This window comes from Cydia amplana, chromosome 9 (assembly GCF_948474715.1).
Source record: "Cydia amplana chromosome 9, ilCydAmpl1.1, whole genome shotgun sequence".
Classification (NCBI taxonomy): domain Eukaryota; kingdom Metazoa; phylum Arthropoda; class Insecta; order Lepidoptera; family Tortricidae; genus Cydia; species Cydia amplana.
Window position 1 is genome coordinate 9,991,106 of NC_086077.1, and position 27,583 is coordinate 10,018,688.

A 27,583-nucleotide genomic window follows, 5' to 3' on the forward strand; every position below is an offset into this window, starting at 1 on the left:
TGTAGGTACCTTGTTACACTCGATATTGAATCGCTGATGCGCTGTATTTACACATTTTACACTTAGCGAAACTCAGTTAATTAAACGTGTTTAGTGAGCCACATCATATTAGTGGACCGAAACAGTATAATTGCGGAGTAGGTAACAACGTTTATTATTAAAACTATTAAAAGATCAGCTTAAATAACTTGAGATTATATTTTCCCAAGAATTAAACTTATCTTTACGTTCAAAATAACTTTTATTATCGGACCAACCCCCAAGTCGGGAAAAAAAGAGACGCGTAGAAAACGGGTGTCATTCTGAATCCCTAACAACGTTTGTCCTAAAGTCACTTGCCCTAACTGGTTTGTCCTAATGGGCACATGCCCTAACGATCAATTGTCATAACGATTATTTTCCATAATGTAAGGTTCTGAAAAATGGTTAGGTTTTAGAACTTGCTGCCACAAAAGTGGGTTAGGTTAGGGTTAGAACTGCGACCCCCGCCAAAAAGAAAATATGCTTAATAACATTAGGATAAGTAATCAATAATTAGGGACACCAAAATTAGGGTTTTTAGTGTTAGGACTACTGATCATTAAGACAAACAATATTAGGGAATGCAAAGATAGGAGAAAATACTTTAGGGATTCAGATATAGATCCGTAGAAAACATCCCCCAATTTCCTTATTACGTAGGTAAGTACATCATCAATGTATATTGCAAAGTACGTAACATTATGAATTATCGCGTTACTTATGTGCAAAACGATTGGCGTACCTAAATAAATTAGGCACGGCAGGTACCTACATACTTAAAGCACCTTGAAAGAAGTCAATAAACAGTAAGGTATTTAATATAAAATAATTCTACCTTTTATCCACCAGATCCAAATTATTGAATATAAATGCTTAAGGACGAAATAGAATATAACCACTATGTTCTAGGACAAGTTCTAGGTACATCATTCTGATTATACCCACTCTGAAAAATTCAATACCTATATCATTATTATAACGTTGTAAACCTCACTTTATTCTGATCTTAGAAAATGTTTTTATTTACCTAGGTTCTGCAAAAAAATCCTAGAAAATTACAGCCATATCGTAGAATCGATTGTCGTCATGTACCTAAGTATAGCCATATATAGCAGCTATAGAGAAACATAACATTGTTAAATAGACTCTAGTAACAACAAAATACAGTCTTTATTTTACGACTTACGTTACATTTGCGAGTTACATACATGCGATAGAGTTTCGAGTCGTAATGCAGAGAAAACCCGACTAAAACGTCTCACCACTTACCTAACCGTAACTGGACAGTTTCACTCGCTATTGTGCATCGGACTCTGTACTAAGACTTTACTGTGATATCTGCTGTTATAATATGTATGTCTAACGATAAAAAAAATAAGTTTAAATAGGTAGGAAGTAGGTAGGTATACGAGTACTGTGTGTATACCTTGTAAGATTTTTTTTTACTGATTTTAACTGGCGGTATGTCAATATCAAAGATTTGTGTAGGTACGAGTGCTTTATTAACCTTTTACAGTGCAATAAAGTGCCTGAAGTCAACATTTTTTAAACCCCGACGCATATAGAGGGGTGTTATATGTTTGACGCCAATGTCTGTCTGTCTGTCTGTCTTTGGCATAGTAGCTCTCAAGCGAATGGAATACTGTCCCATTAAATATTTTTCAGTAATTTTAACACAATTTCCAGTCTAAGCTATATGTATGTCGCAGTACGATAGATAAAGCCGTTATATAGTTATAACCCTAGGGATATAATTATACGTCGTAACATAGTTATACGAAAGCGATTCATTACTATCTTACTAGGAATATAACTATAATACGTTTTAGTTTAGTGATATAGTTATATTACTGGATTCAGTTTAGTGAAATAATTGTAGGTAGGAGTGCGGCGGTGCGGCGGAGGTATAGTCATATCCCTAGGGATATAGTTATATGCCGTATAGTACGTATTATAATCATATTCCTAGTAAGATAGTAATTGCAATGTAGGTAGGAGTGCGGCGGTGCGGCGGAGGTCTAGATATATCCCTAGGGATATAGTTATATGCCGTATAGTACGTATTATAATCATATTCCTAGTAAGATAGTAATATCTTACTACGAATATAACTATAATACGTTTCTAGTTTGGTAATATAGTTATATTACTGGATTATGTTCAACTAATTGCAACCAACAAAGTTAAATCGTTATAAATCTGCCAGGGAATCAAAGAAAACAGTAAGTATATTTAACCACATTAGTTTAGTCAAATACCGTATTATACGGCATATAACTATATCCCTAGGGATATAACTATACCTCCGCCGCACCGCCGCACTCCTACCTACAATTATTTCACTAAACTGAATCCAGTAATATAACTATATCACTAAACTAAAGACGTATTATAGTTATATTCCTAGTAAGATAGTAATGAATCGCTTTCGTACAACTATGTTACGAAATATAATTATATCCCTAGGGTTATAACTATATAACGGCTTTATCTATCTTACTGCAACATGTATATCATGTAAGAAGTATATGTGTAACAGCATTTTTTCTGAAAATCTTGTAACTGCTTTTCCCTGTCTCACGGGACAGAACAACAGCAGAATACAAGTTGATAAACTCACCTAAGCTACTCATAAGATTATTTACTTAATTATACCTAAATAAGTGCAAAATACGTTCAATACGAGTATTGCGATTATGTAAAGTATGTTAACATGGGAATTGGTTAAGGTTATCCAGTTCATCATTTAAGCTATAAGCAGGTCACAGTCACACCTACTTACATAATGCATTATAAGATTTATAAGGATTAGAACATTTCTATTTATTTTATTTTATTGCACATTTATTTTGGATAGTCCTTGCTTATTCGCCAAAAATACTCGACATTTCGCGAAAACACGCAAAAGTGCCCTGACCTTTTCACATGGGCTTTCTCGCCGAATTGTCTTATCCGGTGTGGCATGAATGATGCTAGCTGTAGTGCTACAGTCTACACCGGTTACATACTCACAGGTAAGTGACCGCACCGATGATCATGGCGCCGCGCGGGCCCGTGAGCGTGATAGCGGACGGCGCCAGCCAGTTGCAGACGGCCAGCGTGGCGTAGATGATGGCCAGGGACGTGTACCCGTCGCCGGTGAACGAGGGGTCATCTTGGGATATGCTGTCGAGGATCGTTTTCTGTGGACAAAAGCAGAATAATTTCTTATCAATGTTTGTTTGGCCTCATAGTTGACTGGTACAGAATCCCTTTAGATTTAGACATTAAGTCTGCAATGTGTGTGTACTTAAGTAGATTGTGCAATAATGCTAGATGCCTTATTTTCACCCAATTACATAAATTAAACACATCAGGACCAAGTTTATTTACAGTAAAAATACGGATCATAGGTACCTATACCTAATAGGTACCTATAACTACATGATCCGTATTTACCTATACTACCTATCTAATCTGTACCTAATAAATTACGCCCAGTACAATAAACCATACCTACCTGCGCTTAAAACACTCTTTTTTCGGGTTCCCATTTTATTAAGTAGGTATATTATTCATAAATCATAATGAAACTAAACTCAAATCGATAACCTTGAAACCCATGCTAAGTTTGTATCTATTAAAAATGTCAAGGCAATCCCCATATATGTACATACTTCTTTGTGAGCCTAGGCCTAGGTATTACTAGCAAAATTTGCATATTATGCATATGTAAGCTAAGAAAGATATTGTGATCTCAATGATTCAGCTGTGAGCTGTAAAGCAGTAATGAAGAAGACAATGTTTTATGAAATGAAACCTTCAGACTACATCATCACAATATCGGCACAGGGTGTTGAGAAGAAACCGAGAGAGGTGTTTCCAGTTTGCCGCGTGACATTTGTGTTTATAAAAACGAAACAGTGTATACACTCGTAGATCAAATATCAAATATCAAATATCAACATTTATTCAGCAAATAGGCCACAAGGGCACTTTTACACGTCAATATGGAATTTACATACAGCAAAAAAAAACACATCAATAATTATAAAATACAACTAAGCCGTAAATATCAAATCAAACTAACATAGAGATGTATAAAGCCTCTAAATGTCGAATTACAAAAAACGCAATAACAATAGTATTGAAAAAAAAAACACAAAGATACAAAAACTATAATCTAAAATTATTTAGAGATGTAAATGTCTCTAAGTGTCATCATAACTAAAAGATTACAATATATAGTAGTTAATCAAATTATCCTTAGAGATGTATAGGGTCTCCAAGAGTCAAAATCCTGTATACCTAATTAAAGCATTCATTAAATTAAAGAAAATGATAGTAAAAATAAAATAGCATACGAGAACCGAATGAGGTGTGTCCATGTAATTATACTCAAAAATAAAGTTACTAAATATAATAGCTCGTGTTAGCTTAAATAGACCAGTCTCCACAAACAGCACCCGTTCACGAGTATGACGCGTATCTCAGCCATCGCCTCTCTCAACCTTCATTCGGGAAAGTGGCGACCCGATCAACAACGCCACCGTAAGCAAAGTCTTTTAAGCGAGCATGACATATTCAAGCTGCCGGGCCATAGGGGAACGTAGGGTTTTTAAATTTAAAGGAGTTTAACCAGTTATACCTAATAGGCAAATCACTACATAGTATAAAACAAAGTCGCTTCCCGCTGCCTGTCTGTCTGTCTGTATGCTTAGATCTTTAAAACTACGCAACGGATTTTTATAGGGTTTTTTTAATAGACAGAGTGATTCAAGAGGAAGGTTTATGTATAATTTGTTAACCCCGTGCGAAGCCGGGGCGGGTCGCTAGTATTAGGTATTATAAAGTTAACTTGTGTAACATGTGGACCTGTACCATCAAACCACCTTGGAAGAGTTATAATTTTGTTTACTTATCCGAATGCATAAAACAAGCTCCCAGCCTTGCATTCTTAATTTATTATTTTGAGTGGGTGGTTACAACCACCCATAACAATAAAATTCACAAGTTTCACCTAATAAGTACATATGACGCCTACTCAATAAATGCAACTTCGTAAAATTCCCGTATCATACCTATATAATATATCATCAAAAAAAGAAAATTCTGTAACAGAACTGCCCAAATCAATGCCAGTTTTTGCCACAAAAATAAATAATAAAATAATCGTGTATCATAAAAATGTATAATAAAATAATAATAATCATCATCATCATCATCATTTTAGCCTTCGGTCGCCCACTGCTGAGCATAGGCCTCTCTTCTTGTACGCCACTTGTCTCGGTCCTGTGCTAGTTTCATCCAAAAGTGCCCCGCGATACTTCGAACGTCATCCACCCAACGAGCCAACGGACGCCAGGCGCTTCTTTCATCCGTAAGCGGCCACCAATCCGTCAACATTTTGGTCCACCTGCCATCACTCTGCCTAGCAACATGTCCCGCCCAACTCCACTTAAGCTTGGCAATGACGTCACCCACGTCCCGCACCTTGGTGCGGCGTCGGATCTCGACATTCCTCACTCGGTCTTGCAGTTTAATGCCGAGCATGGTGCGCTCCATGGCTCTTTGTGCTACTCGTATTTTATGCACAGCCTGCTTAGTGAGCGTCCATGTCTCGGCACCGTAAGTCATGGTGGGCAGGACACATTGATTAAAGAGGCGAGTTTTCAGGCATTGTGGAAAGTTTTCAGACTTGAGGATGTCCGCAAGTTTGTTGAATGCTGCCCAACCCAGCTGGATTCTCCTGGAGATCTCCTTTTCCTGATGTTTTTTGTCAAAAGATAGAATATGCCCAAGATCGACCACCTCCAGCTCTTCGGCTCCCACCTTTACGGTGAGATTCGAATTGCCAGTGATGTTTGTCATAACTTTGGTCTTGGACATATTCATCTTAAGACCTACATTTAAAGAAGCATGGTATAGTCCTTGGATCATGCTTTGAAGATCATCCAGGGACTCGGCAAACAAAACAATATCGTCGGCGAATCTCAAGTGCGACAAGAAGACACCATGGATGTTAATACCGGTCTTGTCCCATGCAAGCGTTTTTATGACGTCTTCTAGTACCGCCGTAAAAAGCTTGGGTGAAATGGTATCTCCTTGTCGAACGCCCCTTTTGATGGACATCGGGTTACTTGTCTTGTGAAGACGAACCTGCATGGTTGCCGAGGCGTACAGCTCCCGAAGCAAATCAACATAGCGCGCATCTATGGAACAGCGATGAAGAGCGTCAAACACGGCCCAATGCTCGACATTGTCAAATGCCTTCTCATAATCGACTAAGGCCATGCACAAGGGCCGGTTGTATTCGTGACATTTCTCCATCAGCTGTTTTACCGCATGAAGGTGATCTACCGTAGAAAATCCGCTTCGGAAGCCGGCCTGCTCGGGAGGCTGGCATTCGTCAAGGTTTCGAGTGATGCGGTTTTTGGACTTTGGAAAAAAGTTTGTAAGTATGTGAAAGGAGGCTTATAGGGCGATAGTTAGCGAGTTTTGAAATGTCTCCTTTTTTGTGTATGAGCGTGACGATGGCAGTTTTCCAGGACTCTGGAGTTCGAGTATCCTGTATGACTTGGTTAAAGAGTTTTGCGAGAATATTAAGGACAGGCTCGCCACCAGCGCGTAGTAAAATAATAATAAGTTGTGTTAACCTTTCATGTAAGCAGGTAGGTATACTTCACTTAATATCCGTTTCGAAGCTTCAAAATCCGCGCTGTAATTCATCTGTGATAGCCTGTTATTCCTGAATCTCTCTGATTATGAAGAGATCAGAATAGGTGTATATGGTTCGTAAAGTAATCATTACACAGTCTTGATTGTGTGAAGCGTTCTGCCAAAATAAGTCTTTAATCGTATTCATGAGTTCAAGTTGGTTCAAGGCTGGGGATTCCAAACATGTATGATAATTAAGTTGCATGTACCCAAAAACGTATCAATCTATGCGCATTTTATATATTTCATCTATTTCGCCATTTAGCACTCAAAAATAAGGTTTCTGAAACAACTCGATGAATAATTTATATTTAAAACACTGATTGCGCTATTGCGAAAGAATACCTAAAGCTTGTGACATTTTAACAAAGCTACCTATTCATATTCATCGTAAAAAAGGAATCTCGAGACGTAAAGAAGAACAAAGCTATTATAAACTAATTTTGATATATCCCTGGTAGATATGAGCGCCGATAGGCATTTAGCCGGCGGCGGCGCGCCGGTCAAAATTGGTCGGCGGCGGCGGCGAATCGGCGGCGTGGCCTTGAAACACCTTCGATTAATGAAAAAAGAATTCAAACCAAAATTTTACCGAAAAAACTTGTTTTTGCTGTAAGAAAGTTATAAAATAAATGCATTTATTATTTTCAAGGATAATTTATTGAATAATGGTACGAAGAAAAATGATATCGTATAAACTGTGGATAAGCGGTATTGCGCGGCATCAGAGGCGGTCTTAATCTTGGCGAGGTTCTGGCCGGAAGATCTTAGCGAGGCCCTTATCTTTTGTGCTAAGTTAAAAATTGCGGATTGACTGTATCAGAGAAACGTCTTGTTGACAGTCCTAAGAAAATCGAGCTCCGTCATTAACCAATATCATAGAAGGTAGCACCCTATAGAACTGGTCTACGCGTGCCTCCGTGAGGGACAAAACATACGCAATGCGCTATGATTGGTCGAATTTATTTGTTATGGTGGGCAACAAATCAATTCGACCAATCATGCATCTAATTTACGGTGGGGAATAAAAAAAAGTGAGACTGTGACAAGGACATATAATAATAGCGCTTTCGCTGCTACTCCTACTGAAAGATACATAAGACTATCCCGTTCTGTCAGTTATCCCCACCACTCATGCCCAATCCAGTTTAATACTAGATTCATGACCAATATCGATTCAACAAAACCGATTTATGTCAAAAAGTGAGGCCCAACGCCTAGCTCCATGTAACATCGAAGACTTGATTTCGACGCCTCCCAATGCGAGGCCAGAGGATGAGCTGCAGGTAAGCATACAGCTAAGAATCGAACGCCAAGTGTAAGCTTGGCTGACGGCCGAACGCCTGGAGCGCCGATTGCGGCGCGCTTCTGTGCGAGGCCGAGCTTCAAGAGAGCAGAGCGAGGGCGCAGGCCGATAAAGACAGAAGCCATAGTGTTAAAGATCTGGAGCTTTCCTGCGGGCGTATTCATGCGACGCCAAAACCCGAGTTGCAATGGAGCTAAGATCGGATAAGGACCAATGCTCAACCGTTTTAAAACAGGCCGAAAGTTGAGATCCAAACAGGGCCCAAAAACTTGCAGGTTCAGATAGCGGCTTAATTCCATGCGAGCGATGCAAGGCCAAAGATTGAGCTGCGAGAGAGCAAAGCTTGAAATTTGTACAGTGGCCAAGTTTACCTAATTGAGACCCGATTCCGACGCCCTTCCGTGCGAAGCCAACGGCCGGACGTGGAAATTAACCCCATTTTATACCTTTTAAAGACGTTTAACCATGCTTGCAATGGTTAAATTCGCGGATGACGGATGGTTAGCTGGCAAAATTAGTTATGCATTGGATCGGTAATCCAAAGATGTGGGTTCGAGTCTCATGTTAGCCAGAGTTGATCACAGTTAATTTTTTCATTGTGATTGACATATGTCTAGTGTATATATATCTATAAATTGTAATGTGGAACGTTCCACAATAAAAATGGAAGGAAATCAGTATACAGGGTGGATTTTCTTTTTGGGTCAGTGAGGGCAGCTACCAGATCCCGTGCTGCTACGAGAAAACGGTCTTAGAAGACCTTCCCTCGATTTCAAATTAATGAAGATTGGCTTTTACAGATTTTGGAAAAAACATACAGGATGCGAGAAAAAGGTCATTTTTGACAAACTTTTTTTTGATGCCAATCGATCCCATTCCTATTGAGGATCAAAAGCTTGTATGGAAGCAAAAAAAAATTTCCGGCTATAAAAGCCACAAATCGAGGAAAACTTTTCCCATACAATTTGTATGAAAATGAAAATTTTTATTTTTCACATGCTATTTTTGTATGCCAATCAATTCCATTCCTATCCAGTATCAATAGTTTCCTAGGGGTCAACTTACGATAATGTACTAAAAAGTCACTGTTTTTTTCCAAAATCTGTAAAAGCCAATCTTCATTAATTTGAAATCGAGGGAAGGTCTTCTAAGACCGTTTTCTTGTAGCAGCACGGGATCTGGTAGCTGCCCTCACTGACCCAAAAAGAAAATCCACCCTGTATATATTTATTACAAGCATATTGATGTTAAAATTGATATTAAATAATTTCGTTTCCCCAAGACTAGTAGCGCGGGTACTAGACAGATAAGTTTGCATTTGCCTTCGATATCTTTGAATTATATGGGCCTAAAATACCTTTTGAATGCCTATAAACTATTCGAAGTGGCGCCGTTAATAATCTAAACTCGATTAAAAATATATTATCTGATTCCGAAAGTAGTAGTAACTACCAAGGTCACGCCGATGCCACGCCGATAGCGCAGCGTCGGCGGCGGCGGCGCGAAAATTTTGTCGGCGGCGGCGGCGCGCCGGCGCGGCGCTCATAGCTATCCCTGGACCTAGGTATTACTTATTCTGTGACCCTGGGAATCAAGAATACTATTTATTCAAAGCTTTTGTTTTGACTCGTTTCGCTATCAGTTAGTTAATCTTACAGGGAGTTACGGGAGTTATAAGTTATCTCGATGAATAGTTGACAACACGCATAATAAAAAAGGCATTTAGCAATAAAAGCTTACGGTTGGGTAAGTACTTATAAGCACTACTATATATTATATTTATGTCTGCTTTGTGGTTGATCTCAAATTAAGGTATCTAAATCTAAAAGGTAAGTATTTTAACAGCAAGTTGAGCAACCTTCTCATTATGAAATGTATTAAGTACTTAAGTTTTGTTGTTTAAACGTCCCGAAATGTTGATTCTCAAATCTATTCTATTTTAAAACAATACCTAATTCGTACGCAATGTCATCAAATCTCTAGATATCACGTATTTATCTGGAACATGACATGTTATCGCCACAACCCTTGAGAACGAATCCTCTTAACCTACATTTGAATACAAACACATCCTTGAAATTATCGAATTCATAGATAAAACCTAATTTAGGTACTTATATTGATAGTATGGAAGAAATCATAAAATAAACATTAAGTAAAAAAACAATTAAAAAAACAAGTACTCATAACTGGGTAATTATATAAACGATTAGAGTTTTTTAATAGGCGGCTATACATAGTCAGCAGCAGACGTAGCATTGTGATAGCGAGGATCAAAATGATCTACACACGCTCTTACCCCTCAACACTCAACAGTTGCGTAGTTCTCAGATAATTTGGACACCTCGCGCCTTATAAACTTCTGCTGCTGACTGTAAGAGTATGTTTCTATAGTAAAGTCCATAAGATCCGTGTAAAAAATACGTCTCATCCATTCTGTTTTAATTTAGACTGATTTAGCTCACGAAAGACTCAGAAAATGAAGAGAAACATAGCGTTTATAGATAGTGAAACTAGTAAACACATACGTGTATATGACACGACAATTTAATTCATTGACAATTTCATCAATCTTGCCCTTGTGTTGTCAATAATACTTAAGTACATTATACCTACATATAGATCAACGTCGAATTGTATTACACTTTCTATTATTTAGGTACCTACCTCACCTACATGGAGTATGACATTATGGTGCAAAATTTAAAGTACTCAACGTCGAATGCAACATGAAACATTTAGAGCCGGTGGCACCAACCGCAATTGACGGACTAATCGTAATCAACGTCAAATACAATTTAGCGAACGTTTTGACGGTGACAGACGGTTAGTGTGTTCTGCCCTGAATTGTCTTATAACGCTCTATTTCTAAAGAGCGAGTCGGACTCGCGCACGGAGGGTTCCGCACCATCAACAAAAAATAGAGCAAAAAAATCGTGTTTGTTGTATGGGAGCCCCCCTTAAATATTTATTTTATTTTATTTTTATTATTTGTTGTTATAGCGGCAACATAGATACATCATTTGTGAAAATTTCAACGGACGGACGGACGGACGGACAGCGAAGTCTTAGTAATAGGGTCCCGTTTTTTACCCTTTGGGTACGGAACCCTAAAAAGCGAGGCGCGACAGTCGGACGAATTTACGAACCAACTCTGTTTCGCGGTTCACGTCTATCGCATCTGTGGTTCGCTATTTCCGCACTAAATGTAGAACGTGTATTACTTACACTCTACTAAATACAAGATACAAGTTTCATAAACCACTAGGTATAATAATATCCCAGTACTGGCCGCTGCCGTAACCAAGTGCTTGCGCAACTACCCTATGCATTAACAAGTTTTCTACTGCTGGTTTAAACGACTTGATGCTTCTGTGATTTGCGCACTTACAATAACAATAAAAAGTCACTACAATGTGACGTAAGAAATATAAACATTAAAATACCGAAATCCCAAATCTCATAATATCGAGTTAAACAACTGGTATACCTAATCCGGATTCCGGAACAATCAGAAAGGAGAAAAAACTATGTAGAGTTCATAAAGTTTCCACTGTGTGTTTAATCTTGTTCGGTACTAACTAACTATAGGTACTTTAATTAGCAATTAAATTGATATAAGGAAATGAACTTATTTTATGTTTGATATGATCAACGAGTAGATACTGACCAGACATACTATGACTTGTAAACGCCCACGATGTTTTACAATTGAAATAAGTAACCCTTCGATCGCATAATAAGTACGATACCATTTCGAACATAATGCGAACAAAAAATTACCGTTGCCCAAGCCTTTGCGACCATCAAAAATCTCGGTCGATGATCTCATTGCACATTACATAACAATAAGTTACGGCCATGTCAATAAACTTGGTAATGTAGGTAACCAACAAAGTAACAATAAATAAATTGCAGATAATGTAAAAGTGCATAAAGTGCAAGAAGTGTCACCCCGCGTCTTTAGATTTCGAAACAACCATGAATCGTATTTTTATGAGCGTGATATTTTAATAAAACAAGATATAACAGGCGTAAATTGCAAGCGATATTTTTGGGGATTATTTATATTTTAAGGTTTCCGCTTTCTTTATAATAAGCGATAATTTCGTTTCTCTTTGAGTGGGATGTTAAATAAAATTTAAAATTAAAGTGATGAAACGTTTAAAAATATAGAATTGTAGTATGTACGTAGTACATATATTACGACTACCTATGTTTTTTTCATAATAAACGTAGGTATCAATTTAGCAGTGAAAAATTTCACATTTTGTATTGTTTTTTTTTATGACTGGCGGTTTCTCGGAACTAGTTTGCCCAAGCAATAATATGTTACATTGGCCCAAAGAAACGTACAAACATGGTACAAATTACAAAGAAAAGTACAATTAGTCAATGCATTGTGTTTTCTTTTATATTATATATGTATTGTTAATGCTTACGAATAAATTATATTCTATTCTATTCATTAACCAAGATCGAAATCTTGTTTGTAACACGGAATAGGTAACTTCATGACTTGCCGTCATTTCTTCATTTCAATCACTATACCTCTACTTTACGATTCATGAGTACCTAATGACATTACTTTAAAGCACCGTTTAACAAATGCAATAGGTAATTTTATGCGACGTCTGAGTTGACGATAATTTAATTAATATTTATGTATGTATTTGTCATGACTGCTATCATGAGACTCATGAGTATAACATAAACTGCTTATTCTTATAGCGCGGACGTTTCTTCATAAATAAAAAAGAAAAGTATTGTTACCTATATAATCTACATAGTAAAGAATGAACAATTACTTACATTAAACTTACTGCTAGTTCAATCTTACTACGTATATTAGTCTACGCGGAAGCGGGAAAAGCCTTAATGTATAAATTATACCGGCGCTCACTGACTAAACAATGAATTTAAAAAAAATGGTTATGATAGTTTAATTAAATTACTCGCAACGTGATCGTGATGCAATTACAACTACCTATTCGTTAGAGTCTGTGCGGAAAGAGAAGAGTCGTGGAATGTATATATTAATGTTTATTTTTTAAATTCAGTAGCAATACTTAACAAACTTTTAATTGGTTCATCTGACCTGAATTTGGGGTAATTTCGTAAAACGTAAAATATCTCCTAGAGTCTGTGCGGGAAGAGACGAGTCGTGGAATGGGGACATACATTCAATGTCTCTTCCTGCCTGCCTGCCTGTTTACAGAATTAACCCTTACAGCTTATTTTCTTCTAAATCCATAACCGCATCGAAGGCAGTTTTTTTTTTTAGTTTTACAGGCTTTACTTTACGAATGGAATAACATCAAACTGCTCTTTTGACGGAGATAAACATATTTAGGCAGATATGTATTCAAAGTGCGCACTCTAATGGCCCGTAATCATATTAAATGTTTTATGTTTTTTCCGCATCCACCAACCTTCATGTAGTGTCACAATACCAATTAGCATGTCATAGGACTAGTTTTTTGTGTAAGGAAAGGAAGCAAGCAGAAAAGCGGATATAGTTGACGTCGTCATAACGATGCATCGCACATACTAATGTTGCGGGAAACGCGCTGTAGAGCCGCTTTGTTCTATCGCTCTACATAAGTATTTATCCACTAAACATTTTGTACTGAACTGAAAGTTCAACTTTACTAGAATTTGACAGACAGATTTACGTGATACTGATAACCAGGTAGAAGGTCAAATTTACAAAGATACCTACCTACTTAAGCCTAGTAACGATAAAGTTAGCAAGTCTTTTGAGCCACATTGCGATGTCTGCGTTTCGAAAATCTGCTCTCCGTTGTCTTATGTATGACCAAAAGGATAAGACAAATTATTTGGTACCTACTTAACGTGATCGAAAATATCTTAGCTGGAAATGGAATTTCCTAGAAAATAAAGGAAAACAATGGACAGTGCATAATGCGTGTAGTTCTGTAGTTATATTATTTATGTAATTATTTTTTTCAAATTGAAATAATTGAATTCTATGGATGAAGAGGAAATAGTTGAGATCTAAAGCACTTCATAATAAAAAAAAATTACATTAAAATTAACTATACCTACTCTTAAAACTAAACACTACTACTAAATCTTAATCGAAACTAACAAGTACTAAACCTATTCACAAAACTCGCCCCGCGCCCTTCCAGACGCAAAGGAGCCCATCACGCTCGCCGCGTTGCCACGTTCAACCGCGATGGACAACCTTTGCATGAGGAACGACCCGGAACGAGGATCATGACCACTCTAAAGTGGTCATGATCCTCGTTCACTCTAGATCTAAAGTGGGTTAATTTACCGAGTGAACATGAATCGTCTCCGTTTCAGTTTGGAGAATGCTTTCATACGTCTGTCCGGCTGTTCTGAAACGGCATTTCTGAAACGATGCTCGTAAAATATAGTTTTTTAGTATCGATTTCGTTTTTTTCAATTTTTCAAAATACGTCAGCCTTGAGGGTTCGCGTCGCGAGGTCCACACTGTCCACAGCTCGCAGAGTATGTAAGTACTTAAGTTTTTTTTTTCATATTGAACTCCCCTCTTATTTATAGGCTACCGACAAGTATTGCCGACAACCAGCATGATTGGTACTGTAGGTATGTTGTTTGTAGCACAACTTTTATCTATTATGAAACACGTCCGTTTGTTTGATAACTGTGTACGCACTGTGTGTAACTGTGTACCTATGAATTATACAGCATAAGTGTAAGGCCTGAGTGGACGCTCGAAGCGGACCGTTCTGCGGGGCGTGCAGCGTGGCGTCGAGCTCCCAAGTGATTTGAGCAGCGTGCACTAAGGCCACTCCTATACGTTGGCATTTGTTTAATAGGCGGTTTAGACTCTCGCGCGAGCCACGAGACGAGCCGCGAGCCGCGCCACGAGACGCGAGTCCACCGCTTACACTCGCGTTCGGCTTGTCATTCGGTTATAAACCTTATGCCGTGCCGTTAGTGTTTAAATTATATTAGCTCGACGAGCTTGCGAGCCACGAGACGAGCCGCGAGCCCACCGCTTACACTCGCGTCTCGTGGCGCGGCTCGCGGCTCGTCTCGTGGCTCGCGCGAGAGTCTAATCCGCCTATAATCCGCGTATAACTTGCACGCCGCACGCCCCGCCCCGCTGCACGCCCAACTTGAGCGTCCACTCAGGCCTTACACTAAGATATATATTATAACATATTGTTGTCGATCCTAAAATCCGTGTTGCAATGAACGCGAATAACCTTTCACAAGCGCTGTACTGTTTGATTTGACATTTATAGGACACTGCGTTCATTTCAAGGTCGCCGGTAAAGCGCCTATTCGCTGGAATCCGGTCCTTTCCACATGGTGTTGTTTTACATAATACAAATAAAGTTAGACCAAGATAAGTTGGCAGCAAGATTTTGATAGCACAGCTTAGTTTAACTCTAGTATTGACTTATTTGGTATATGTATGTCGTAGTCGTACTTTAGTAATAGTACAACGGACGTAGTTGTAGTAGTATGGCGCTCACGTTGTGAAATATTGTAAATTGATAGGGTAGTTACAGAAACGGCAATGTCTCAAAAATCGCTAGTATTTTACTAAAATGTTTTATATCCTAGATACTAATGACGTTATTCATAAACGGTTGCTAACTTAATCAGTTGATGATCGTCGTTTGTCCCTATCTGTTGATATGCCATAGAGAGGGACAAATGACGATCATCAGCTGATTAACTTAGCAGACGTTTATGAATAAATTGGCCAATATCCCCACATACTGACACCTTAACGTTAATAACGACAAATTACCCCAATGGACTTTATCGTTAATAACAATGTTAGCTCCGACCGCCTTAAAATTGTATTTTTCCAGGGATGTCATACATTAAGCAAAAATGAATGATATCATTTATAATTTTACATGCATTTGTTCATAAGCATTAAATGCTTATGGGATTAATCGTCTATTGGCTAAAATAAGAATTCTATTTATTTATTCATTCATTTCAAGTAAATACAATAACATTTGTTTAGAAAATTTACTTGGATTGTGTGCGAGTTTAATAAAACTTAATATTTTTAGTCCAGTTATTGGAAGGTGGCCAGTAATAGATAATTTACCATATATACATGATATACCTAATAAATATGTATTTGATAATGAATCCATCTTATTGAATAATGAGAAGACAAAAAACAGGAACAATCTTTAAAGAGAGCAAAGATGAGGATCAAGTTCATCATAGATTAACTATGGCGCACTTGATCTTAGAAAAGCAGACAGACTATACCTGATAGCAACATTATTTAGGACTGAGCAGCATTGTATAATTTGAATATAAGTATCAAATGAATAACTTCATTGTAAATAAATCTGGCCTTGGCTTGGAACAATTTGTTTTTAAACGACACTAGTGTATTTGATTTTTTCTAAAATAAGATCTGAATTAAATTTACTTACACAACTTATAGAGAATTTTAGTAGTTCATGGTGATACCTATTAAGTTCGAAATATCACCAAAGTTATTACAACTGACAATATAACTGAGCCTGTTCATCTAATAATCAAATGCAAGTGTTTTAGATACTGCTGGTAAAGTATAGGAAAAGTTACTGAATATCTGAATAACCATATAAGATTGTTTTCATTAAAACTCCGAGTATAGTAAAATAAAAGTGAAAGTATTAATTAAAATAATAACTTACCTCTATATTCCCCATTGTTTGAAATGCAGTAAAGACAAACATGAAGCCAAATCCTAACAAAATAACGTTTACGAAACGCCGATCCATCTTGACAGAGTTAGAAGAATGTAGATGTACCAAATTAATATGAATTTGTAATAATTAATCCACTTAAATAGTTTCACCGCGACGCAACACTGGTACACTGCGACCTTTTCTGTTATGCGTTTCTCGTCAACTGTGTTATTGCTCTTGGTGCTTTAGCAACGTGCATTCCGCGCTCCCTACTCCTACGAATGCAATGCTTACATTACAAAACAGTTTCGCTTGTGACTCTTGGGAGTGTCGATGTCGTATCTTTTATCAATTTCATGTAAATAAAAATACGGAGACTGCGATAAAACTGACAGCTGACAGTGGATGTCAAGTCAATGACACTGACATAACAGGGGGCGTTCTGATATTACCCTAAGATGGAAATAGTAGAAGACGTGACGGGCGTGACAGTTAAAAATATAAAGCTAGTAGAAGATACTACGTATCATGAGACTAGAATAAATTATAATAATTGTGTTTAAATGTAATTAAAAACGTATGACATGTAAAAAAATATTACATGAGAAAAGTAACACCTTCTTTTTGTAAATTTGATGTCTCCGACCTCTTTTTAATGTCTTTTTACAACAAAAAACCGAGCAATTAGGCATTTTTTCTGCTGCTGTGTTCACTCGCGCGTCTGGACTCGGTCTAGTTAAAAATCCGAGCGCAACTAGTTTTATTACCCGCGATAGATCAGTTGATCTTATACCTAGGCAGAGGGGAAATAGTGCGAATGCCGCATCCCTTCCGTGTTGATCGAAGAACCAGACTATCGGACCGGACCGCGACCTTGGAGCGTCGCACCCATAAGTGAGAGCGAGAAACATATATCTCTTTCTCGCTCTCATTTATGGGTGCGACGCTCAAGGTCGCGGTCCGGTCTGATAGTCTGTTATCACTATAATATTGCGGTCGCCGCACCGCACGAAGGTCGTGGTGCGGTAGTCTGTTATGGCTTTTTAATTATAGTCTGTCAAGCAGTCTGTCAGTAGCAAAAGCGGCAAATTTAAAAAATGTAATCGCCTTTGGCCTTTGGTAATCGTCCCATAGAAAATTTGAATTTCACGCCTTTTACTACTTAGAAACTTGTTTGACCGGCTACATCGCTCGCTTATTTTATGTGATGGCAACATTCACTTAAATGTTATCTGTGAATGTTATTTTATTTTTTTCTGACGATAGTTGTGATTTATTGCAGATTTTACAAATGAAGGAGTGTGTTGTGTATTTAGCTTGAATTAAAACAATGTTGTGCCTTATTGATTAGTGCTTTTGTTAACTAATTGTGCTTAGTGTTGTAAAATAAGTTTCCTGCCTTCGGGAACCGAGGATGATCTCATTGACGCTCTGACGTTTCGTTCCCTACTGAGATCTTGCTTCGTTTTATTATTTTTACGATTCACTAAGTCCAATGACCTTGTTAGTAGCTTATAAATAATATTGGCGAATTAAATTATTCAATATGAAGAAGCAGTTCTTTAGGGTTAAACAACTCGCCGACCAAACGTTTTCAAGGTACAGTATACTTTTTATCTATCACCATTAGATAAGATTCGAGCTCCTTTGTAGGGATCGTTGGCAGTCGCATCACAGATCTTTGTGTATACCTCACCAGTACAAGATAAATAAGCGTTATTATGATACATATATAAGTTTAACTTTAACAACATTTTGAAGTCAGTAAAGTGATAATGGTTTTGTTTACGCGCAGGGGCGGTAAAGGCGAAGCGCTCACGGATGAGCTTCAGACGGCGGATCGAAAAGTAGAGCAACTAAGAAATGCCTTACAACTAGTTAGTAAGAGGCTGGCCACTGGAGCTGGTGGCACCCAGGGGCAGGACCCTGCAGCCCGGGAGAAAAGGCTGAAAAAACTTCCAGAATATATGCTCGGTTTATCAATGGTGGAAGCTAGCAACTATGATGATGATGAGAGTGTCCTGAAACACATCCTATTTGAATGTGGTAAGCAAAGTAACACCAATGCCAAGTCAATTTGATAATGTCTAGTTGTCAGGGGCCCTCAATTGTCACAGAAGTGGCTTGTTATATAGCCAAATTGTGATTCATTTCAATGAGGTCATAGTATTTATATTTAGAACTTTTTGGCTATCTAAAGATGATTTAATACTCACAAAAATGTAATTGTATATTTATTTACATAGATTTAAATAAATGCATATTATAAATATAAATATTCTCTTTATTGGTAAAGTGAGTAATGTTGATTTCCCATATTTGGGTATGTTTTGGTATAATGGGAAAAGATTATATATAAGGAAATATTTGTGAAATGTGCCTTGTAACTAATTACAGTAATTACAATAATTGAAATCTCATAATAATGTTATGCTACTAAATATGTCTACAAATTTTTTTGCATTTTTTAAATTAAACCATAAATACCCCTGCGGGCGCAGCACGGTTCCATTTTTATCGCCTATCACTATGCGCGTCCCTTTCACACTTACATACTTGTTAGAACGTGACAGGCATGGTGACAAGCGATAAAAACGCGACCGTGCTACGCCGCCTGGAAGATATAAAGGAGTCTCATAAATTAAAGTTAATTACTGTTTAAATATTTTTTATAGTGGCCTAGCATGATATATAATGTCTAATTTGTTTTTAGGTAAAACTGAAAAATACCTAGCTAATGAAATAGCAGAGCATGAAGTTAAAGTGGAGCAACTAGTAATTGCTCCACTGTCAACAATCAGCGACCATGATCTCCCAGCTATACTGAAGACGAAGAAGCATCTTAGTAAACTCATAAGTGAAAAGGAATCTGCGGCACACAAATATCATGTAAGATAAACTTATCTTTTGACATAATCAGAGATAGGTATTGAAAACATGTCTATCATTATTTGGCTCATTGATAATGATTGAGAAGTTATAATGCCTCCTTTTATGGGTTTTGGAATGACTATCGCTTTAAGTACCTACATAATACATTTACCATAGAGAAAAACACAGAAACTAAATGAAGTAATATTGTAATTAATATAATAATAATAATATATTGTTATATAAATGTTGTTACAAATTTATATGAGCTCAAAGTATGTAGAATGAAACTACGCCAACAGTACTCCTTTGGCAAAGTCTCCCTTGTACTGTTTAGGTAATTTCCGACTCAAACCATTTGTTCATAATGTGAAAACATCCATTACAATAATTGGAAACATGCCAATAATCTGTTTCAAAAAGGGTTATAATTGAAAATGGTACCTCAATTTCAATTGTCTTTCATAATAACCACCTCTTTTTTTTGGAAATGAAGTCCTATAAATCTTGTAGTTTTTATGCTACAGCTCAATACACATAATAACAATACCAACATTAGTCTTTGACATCTAATAGCAATAACTTTATTTTTAGCGAGCAAGAGAAGAGAACCCAGCTAAACTGAGCGCAGCACGGGAGGAATTAGAGGAAATCGGAATAAAAGTGGAGTCAGCCAGGGACAGTCTGGCCGCAGAGATGTTTAGTCTAGTCGCCAAAGAAGCGGAGATGGCCCACATACTGCTGCAGTATGTGAAGCTACAGCGGGCGTACCATGAATCCGCGTTGCATTCGTTACAAGACACTGTGCCAGAGCTGGAAAAATTCATAAGTTAGTGGTATTTTAACACAGACATTTCTATTTTATGAGACACTATTTCAGTTTCTTACAGCATAAAAGTTTTTTATTAGGCCTTTTTTTATGGAATGATGCAATTATATTTCTATTGTAGGCAACACTGTATGTTGGAGTTCAGAAGAAGTAAAGCCATTTTTAAGCAAATTAGCCATGCCATTAGTGCCTTTTTGCCAATCAAGAATACCTACTAAATGCTTAAATTATGTTTGTAGAGATAATGTCTTTGCAAAATTTAATTTTCAGTCAAAGTAGGACCTAAACACAAAATATTTCAAAACCACTTTTCCTGAGTATTTCGTGACTTTCCCTTAGCCAGCAAGAAAACCACCATGAAACATTTTATAAGCCATTTTATTTAAACTTCTTATGAATACAGATTAAGGTCATTATCATTAATTACCAAATTAATTGTTTGTGCTATTTAATGGCACTTTAAACATCGTTACTCAAATTAGATTGGAAACAGATTATTTGTCGTGATTTGTTTGTGACTGGTACCGCAAAATCCGCAAATACTGCGGTCAAGCGACAAGCCCGTTCGACTAACGGCGAAACTACCAAGAGTCGCACTAGAAACAAACTTGGTTAATTGTAGACGTAAATCCTGTTCCTGAGTTAAAGAGATGCAATAATTAATCATTAAAACTTTTTCAAAAATAATAAATATCTCGCTCATCTTCCGCTAATAGTCAGCGGTGGGACAGCGGCGTCAAGGTCATTCCTGATAACAAACAGTCAAACCAATGTCATGTCACAGCCCTATCATTACTATGTAATGATAAAAGGTTCCTGTCACAGTAAATTTATTCGTATTGAACACGTATGCTGATGGCGCGCACGCGAAAATCCTATTAGAATACAATCATTCCGGGCAGCTCCAAAAAATCCAGTCAAATTGGCAAACTGTCAACAGCTCAATTCCACAAGGCAGCGTACTGGGATGTGTGCTCTTCTTAATATACATAAACGACCTCCCAAAAATTACTAACCATAAATGCGTAATATTTGCCGACGATATCTCCCTCTTATTTAAACACGATAATGACCCAAACAATAACTTTTCACATATAAAGGAAACCTTCTTCGACATATCACAATGGCTACAAGACCATAACTTAATTATAAATACAGCAAAAACAAAGACTATACAATTTAGACCACACCAAAAACGACCGACTGACTTGACACCACTATTACAAGATTTAAACATAATAGAAGAGACTGAATGTACCCTGCTAGGACTAACTATTGATACCCACCTAGACTGGAAAAAACACGTAGCCAAAGTCAAAGCAAAATTATCTTCCTTCCTATACGCGTTCAGCATTTTAAAATCAAACACACATATCCATTGCGCCCTGTCCGCTTACTACGCATATGCACAGTCTTGGCTCAGTTATGGTTTGCTATTGTGGGGCCATAGCAGCGACGCCCACGACCTATTTATAATGCAAAAAAAATGCATCCGTATATTGGTAAATATTCCACAGACCGACAGTTGCAAACCCCATTTTCAGGAACTTCAATTATTGACTCTCCCCTCTCTGTATATCCTGGAAATAACTTCATTTGTCAAAAATAATTTACACCTATTTGAATTTAACAAGAGTGCGCGTCGCAAAGATAATCTCATTCTCCCAGAACCAATCTTAGATATTTATAAAAAAGGACCGTACTACCGAGCAATAAATATATATAATAAACTACCTACTGAAATAAAAAACATACAAATAAATCATTTATTTACACAAAAACTCAAGTCCGTTCTATTGCAAAAATCATACTATACCATCGAAGAATTTATGCAGGATGATCTATTATGATAATATTTGTAAACAAAGTTCCTAAACATAGAAAATAATAATATGTAGTAGCAAGTAGCAAGCAAAGTATATTTAAGTGTACTAAATATTATATTTAGTTAATGTAGTCTTAAGGATAATTGCCATACCCTACCAGGGTGCCATGTGATCTGCTTCTATTGTAACATCTATTATATTGTACCATGGTTTGCAATAAACGATACTATACTATACTATACTATTTAGACTTCCGTTCCGACAAACATATAGGAGGTATAACACTGAGTTCATTCCTGTGTAGAGAATTGAACAAATTAGATTATTTTTATTGAATATTTTGGTAATGAAAATCATATTCTAAAGAAAAAGAGTCGTAAATATTGTAATGAAAAAAGTCATATACATACACCTAAAAACACAAAAGTTTATAAGGATTTTTTTAATGATATAGGGGGCAAACGGGCAGACGAATCGCCTGAGATGGTAAGCGATTACAATTACCGTCGCACATGGACACCCGCAACACCGGGGGGTTGTAAGTGCTTTGCCGGACTGTTTGCCGGCCTTTAAGGTGGGAGTACCTACGCTCTTTTTTTGAAGGCTTTAAAGTCGTATCGTCGGATATTGTTTTGCCTAATATGTTCAATATTGGATACAATGACGTGCTAGTCAATTAATTGCTTATTTTTCACATGTGATCACTGATCAATGTTAGGTTACGTTAGGTGCCAACCCTCCCGCCGCGAAAAGAAAATAGTTTTATCGTATTAATTCCGAAAAGTAAAGTCTGATTCACTAAATTACCTATAAGACCTGTTGGGTAATCTTTCGTCTGGTAGTTCAAATTAACAGTTTGGAAATTTGGCTGCGGCTACAGTTACCTGCGACCATGACTGGTGAAACCCGTGCAAATCGTACAGGTAAACTAATTTGGGGCATTATCTATGAAAAGGGACCTTATTGTCGATGGCGCTTACGCCGCACAGCGTCGCGCGGCATTGTATTTTATATCGGAGCATAGTTAATAATGGTGTAACCGCCATCGACAATAAGGTCCCTTTTCATAGATAACGTCACATTTTATTCGTGATCAACCTGTGATATAAACATACATACCTATTTTTTATTAAGAATCTGTTAAAAACGCGATAGCTTTAAATGTTGCTTTGGACATTTTAAATCTATTATTTGAATGCTGTTATTATTATAGTAGGTACAATACAATTCTACAATTTACGCGTTTACATGTGACAGCTAAAATAAAACTATTATCATTAGGTAGAGAATATCGGCTCGTATATGATATTGTTTGTTTATTTTAAACACTGCAATCTTTTGCAGCCTAAATTATTATTAGATAATAATGATTACTTTGATTACTAAACTTGTTATCAGACACGCAAACTGTGTAGAATAGAAACGATGATTCATACAGCTTTAAATGGTTGTGCGACCTACACCAATTGTACCGTAATTAGTTTAATAGTCTTCGCAGATGATCTATTTTCTACAGTGATGACAAACACGATATGATTGTCATAACATAACCATTATCTGAGAGAGTGTGCTTTCGTTGACGTTTGTTCGTTTCACTTATTATCTATCCAGTATCTTTATTGAGTCGCTGGTGTGGGATCTCTGTTAATATTTCTTAATGGATTAAGCAATGCTGGTGGACTGAATGGATTGAAGTATTAAAAGTATATGATGAAACATATCAAAATGCGTGTACAAGTCCATATAAAAAGACAAATTTAGATTTCTGTCAAATTTAGAGCTATTTGCAGGCTGTCTAGATCCGGGCTAGATAAGAAATATAAGAATTACTTAAGTAGAGCCTAGTTTTCTAGTACAGTGAGTAGTGACAGAGAGATAGAGACATCTCGTGATTTCGCAAGTGTCGTGTCCGTGTCTCACAAGTGGCGTACGACCACTGTGAATTTCTATGGCTTAATAAATGTATTTCGAATAGCAAAACCTGAAACCGCTACTTATCTACGACATGAGCACTTAGTACGCCCATAACTCGTTCAAATTATATAATTTTCCACGAAATACCATCGCACTGCGACTTATGCTATGGTCAAAATGGTTGTACTGATCGCGTTGAATGTTGATAAAATATTATGATAAGTACCTAAGATCTCGCGCCAGCTTTTGTGATTGACCTGAACAATAACAATTCTCTTTTACAGATGACAGCGCAGTGAAACGTGTATTCGGATACCCGTTAGAAGATCACCTGCGGGTAACGGGGCGCACGATAGCCTTCCCCATCGAGCTGTGCGTGTGTACGTTACACGAACTGGCGCTCAACGAGGAGGGGCTGTTCCGGATAGCGGGCGGTATGTACCAGTACACAATTTATCCCTTAGGCCTCGTACGCACTTGAGGTTGCCACCGCGACGCGCGGTTACATACTAAAAAAGTTGCTATCTTAATAGATGCAAACTTTTTTTTTACTTTCGCGCCTAATGGCGGCGCGTCACCGTGGTATAGGCTCTTAGATAGCCTTCCGCTTGGACCCGGTGCTCGATAGGAGAGGTTGTTCTGGATAATAGGAGAGGTTGTTCCGGATACGTTGTTGCGTTGTCGCGCGCTCCATACTTGACGTTGCGCTTGACATATGGAGTCGCGCGCGACAACCCAAGTCATGCTTAACGGTCAAGAGCTATGTATATGAACTAATTTAACCAGCTGCTAAAGGGTGAACATAAATTTCTTAATACATCCTTAGATCCTTACATTCCTTACACACACAAACATAATATTAAATTCGTGTTCGTCATAAATTTAAAGATGTTCTTAATGAGTCATATTCTCTATAATAATGACATATTACGATTATTCCAAAGATTTTTATTATCTATTTAGTATTACGATTATACCGCAAAATATTCAGGAAACAGATAACAAATTGCTTGGGCCAGGGTAAAGTTTAATATGCAATAAAATATTAATACAATAACAATACCTATTCAACAAGTTCTAACTCGGCACCTACAAGTTATTTGTATATAAATAGGTATAATTTTAAAACTAACACGGGACGTAATCACGTTTATATATGGCCTGACGTCGAACGTAACGGCGGTTAAGTCCCGTGTTAGGTTTTAAAATTATGAGTGAAAATCGTGTTAGTTTAAATCAATATAAATAGGTATGTTAATTCGATTTGATTAGTCCATGTCAATAGTTTAAAACAATTTTTTCCCCATTTTTAAAATAATACTCATAATAAAATAACTTATTAGGCATATATATCTAGGTCAACCAACATAGGCACAAAATGTCACCCCTATCTACATAAGAAAACGAATATTACCTATACATTTCTTTTTCTGTCCGACAGGTACGTCAAAAGTGAAAAGGATGAAGTTGTCGCTGGACGCGGGGCTGTTCAACGTGCCGCTGCCGCCCGACTACCGCGACATGCACGTGGTCGCCTCCGTGCTCAAGTCGTACCTGCGCGAGCTGCCCGAGCCGCTGCTCACCTACCGCCTCTACGAGCACTTCCTCGCCGCCTCGCGCCAGCCCGCGGACAACGCGCGACTCAACACGCTGTGGGAGGCCGTCCATCTCCTCCCCGAAGCCAACTTCCACAACCTCAGGTACCTCATCAAGTTCCTGTCCGCTCTCACGCAGAATCAGGCCACCAACAAAATGACACCCTCCAACTTGGCCATCGTTATCGCGCCCAATCTTCTCTGGGGGCCGCACGAGAACAGCGCCTTCGACATGAACGTCACCACCGCCGTCAACTGCGTCGTGGAACTCCTCATTAAACACGCCGACTGGTTCTTCAATGAGGAGATAAATTTCTTCATTTCCTTCACTAAGGAGGATCTGCTTCCCGATCAGTGCGAGTACGGGTTCACATCGGGCTTCGGGCCCGGTTTCCCGCAGACCGCGGCCCTGCAGGAGCACTCCAATGGGGACTACACCAGCATGAGCCGCTCCATGCTCGAGTACGACCGGCGCGGCGAGCCCGGCCGCCACTCGCGCAGCAACAGTCACGACACCAGCCTCATTTTACTCGAGAACGATATCAAGAAGGCGCAATCGAACAGCTCCCTCTCCGACCAGTCTAGTCCCCCGCTCGGCAGCCCGAAACCCATCATGAGAAGAAAAAACAAACCGCTGGCTCCCGTCCCGCCCAACTTCACTCCGGACAAAAATAAAAAGCCCGAAGCGCAGCCGGAGCCCTCGAAAGAGGCGGACAAGCCGGCGAAACCGCCCCGGCCCGTCATCTCCGACAGCGGAAAAGTCATCTCGGGCGTGCAGACCATCAACCGGTCCACTTACAGGCAGAGCAAGGCGCTGAAGGACGAGGCCCGGGGCAGCCGGGAGAACCTCTTCGAGGCGAGGCGGCAGAGCATAGAAATGGAGAAGGATAAATTCGAAAGCATAAAAGCCCTGGAGGACAGGAGCGATTCGACTCTAGTCGTTAAAAACGTGACCGCGCAGACGGGAGTCGTCGGCCGGATGAAGGTGACGGAAGGCATCAGCGGGCCCTCGTCGCTCGGCGGGCAGCCCGCGCGGCCCGCCGCCAAGCCGGCCGGCCAGCCGCCGCCGCGGCCCGTCGCCGCGCCGCGCACCATCATACCCAGCGCGGACGACGCGGGGGAGGTGCAGCTGAGGAACAAGCCCGCGGTCCCCGAGCGGCCCGCCACGCTCCGCCCGCAGAGCTTCCGCGGCGCGCGCGGCTCCAGCGACTCGGACGTGACGCCGACCGTGCTCGAGCGCACGCACATATACAGCGTGGACAGGCAGCAGCCGACGATGATCCGGGTCGGGCCGGCGGACGAGGAGGGCGGCTCGCGCGTCACCGTGCAGCGCACGCACAGCTCGGGCGGCAAGGACGCCGAGCTCGACGAGCACAAGGCGCTGACGAGCGCCACGCGGCAGCTGTCGCAGTCGGAGGGCAGCATAACGGAGGTGCCGCTGTCGCCGCGCGCGCCCACGGCGCGGCCGCCGCGGCCGCAGGTGCCGGCGCCGCCGCCGCCCGTGGCCGCGCCGCTCGCCACGCACGAGAGCACGGACCTGTAGCCGCCGCGCCGGCCCAGAGATCATCAGTATTACGCGGCACCGACTCGGTCTCGACGCGCGTCGGCGTCGAGATCGACTCGCGCGCCTTTTCTAATTGATCACATCTCATGACAGATTAGCATTAGTAGCCGGTGCTTCCGATTCGAGGAACCTCTCTCTGTAGCTGGAACGTGCCGCGCCCCGTCGCTTCGGCGTGCCCGATTATAATTTCTTCATATCTTATAAGGCTTTAGAAAATCGAACGAGACTGAAGAGTTTTATACTTTTTATTATGCAATCTGCGTCCTATTAATAATGAATAGCACATCTA

The 27,583-nt window shown here is 39.1% G+C and overlaps 2 protein-coding genes across 2 annotated transcripts in view; one reads left to right on the plus strand and one right to left on the minus strand.

Moving 5' to 3' along the window:
* Positions 1-16,969, minus strand: part of LOC134651134 (UNC93-like protein MFSD11) — a 29,601-nt gene extending 12,632 nt beyond the window's left edge. The window contains exons 1-2 of the mRNA XM_063506159.1: positions 16,702-16,969; positions 3,034-3,203 (exon numbers count right to left, since the gene is read on the minus strand). Coding sequence (XP_063362229.1) covers positions 3,034-3,203; positions 16,702-16,788 — 257 coding nt within the window. The 5' untranslated portion in view covers positions 16,789-16,969. The remainder of the gene's footprint in view (positions 1-3,033; positions 3,204-16,701) is intronic.
* A 960-nt stretch (positions 16,970-17,929) lies between these two features.
* Positions 17,930-27,445, plus strand: LOC134651091 (rho GTPase-activating protein 44-like). Its single transcript, XM_063506083.1, has 6 exons — positions 17,930-18,294; positions 18,491-18,741; positions 19,409-19,584; positions 20,161-20,395; positions 24,420-24,569; positions 25,577-27,445. The coding sequence occupies exons 1-6, from the start codon at positions 18,242-18,244 to the stop codon at positions 27,271-27,273; spliced, it is 2,562 nt and encodes an 853-aa protein (XP_063362153.1). The 5' UTR covers positions 17,930-18,241; the 3' UTR covers positions 27,274-27,445.
* Positions 27,446-27,583: the final 138 nt, after the last annotated feature.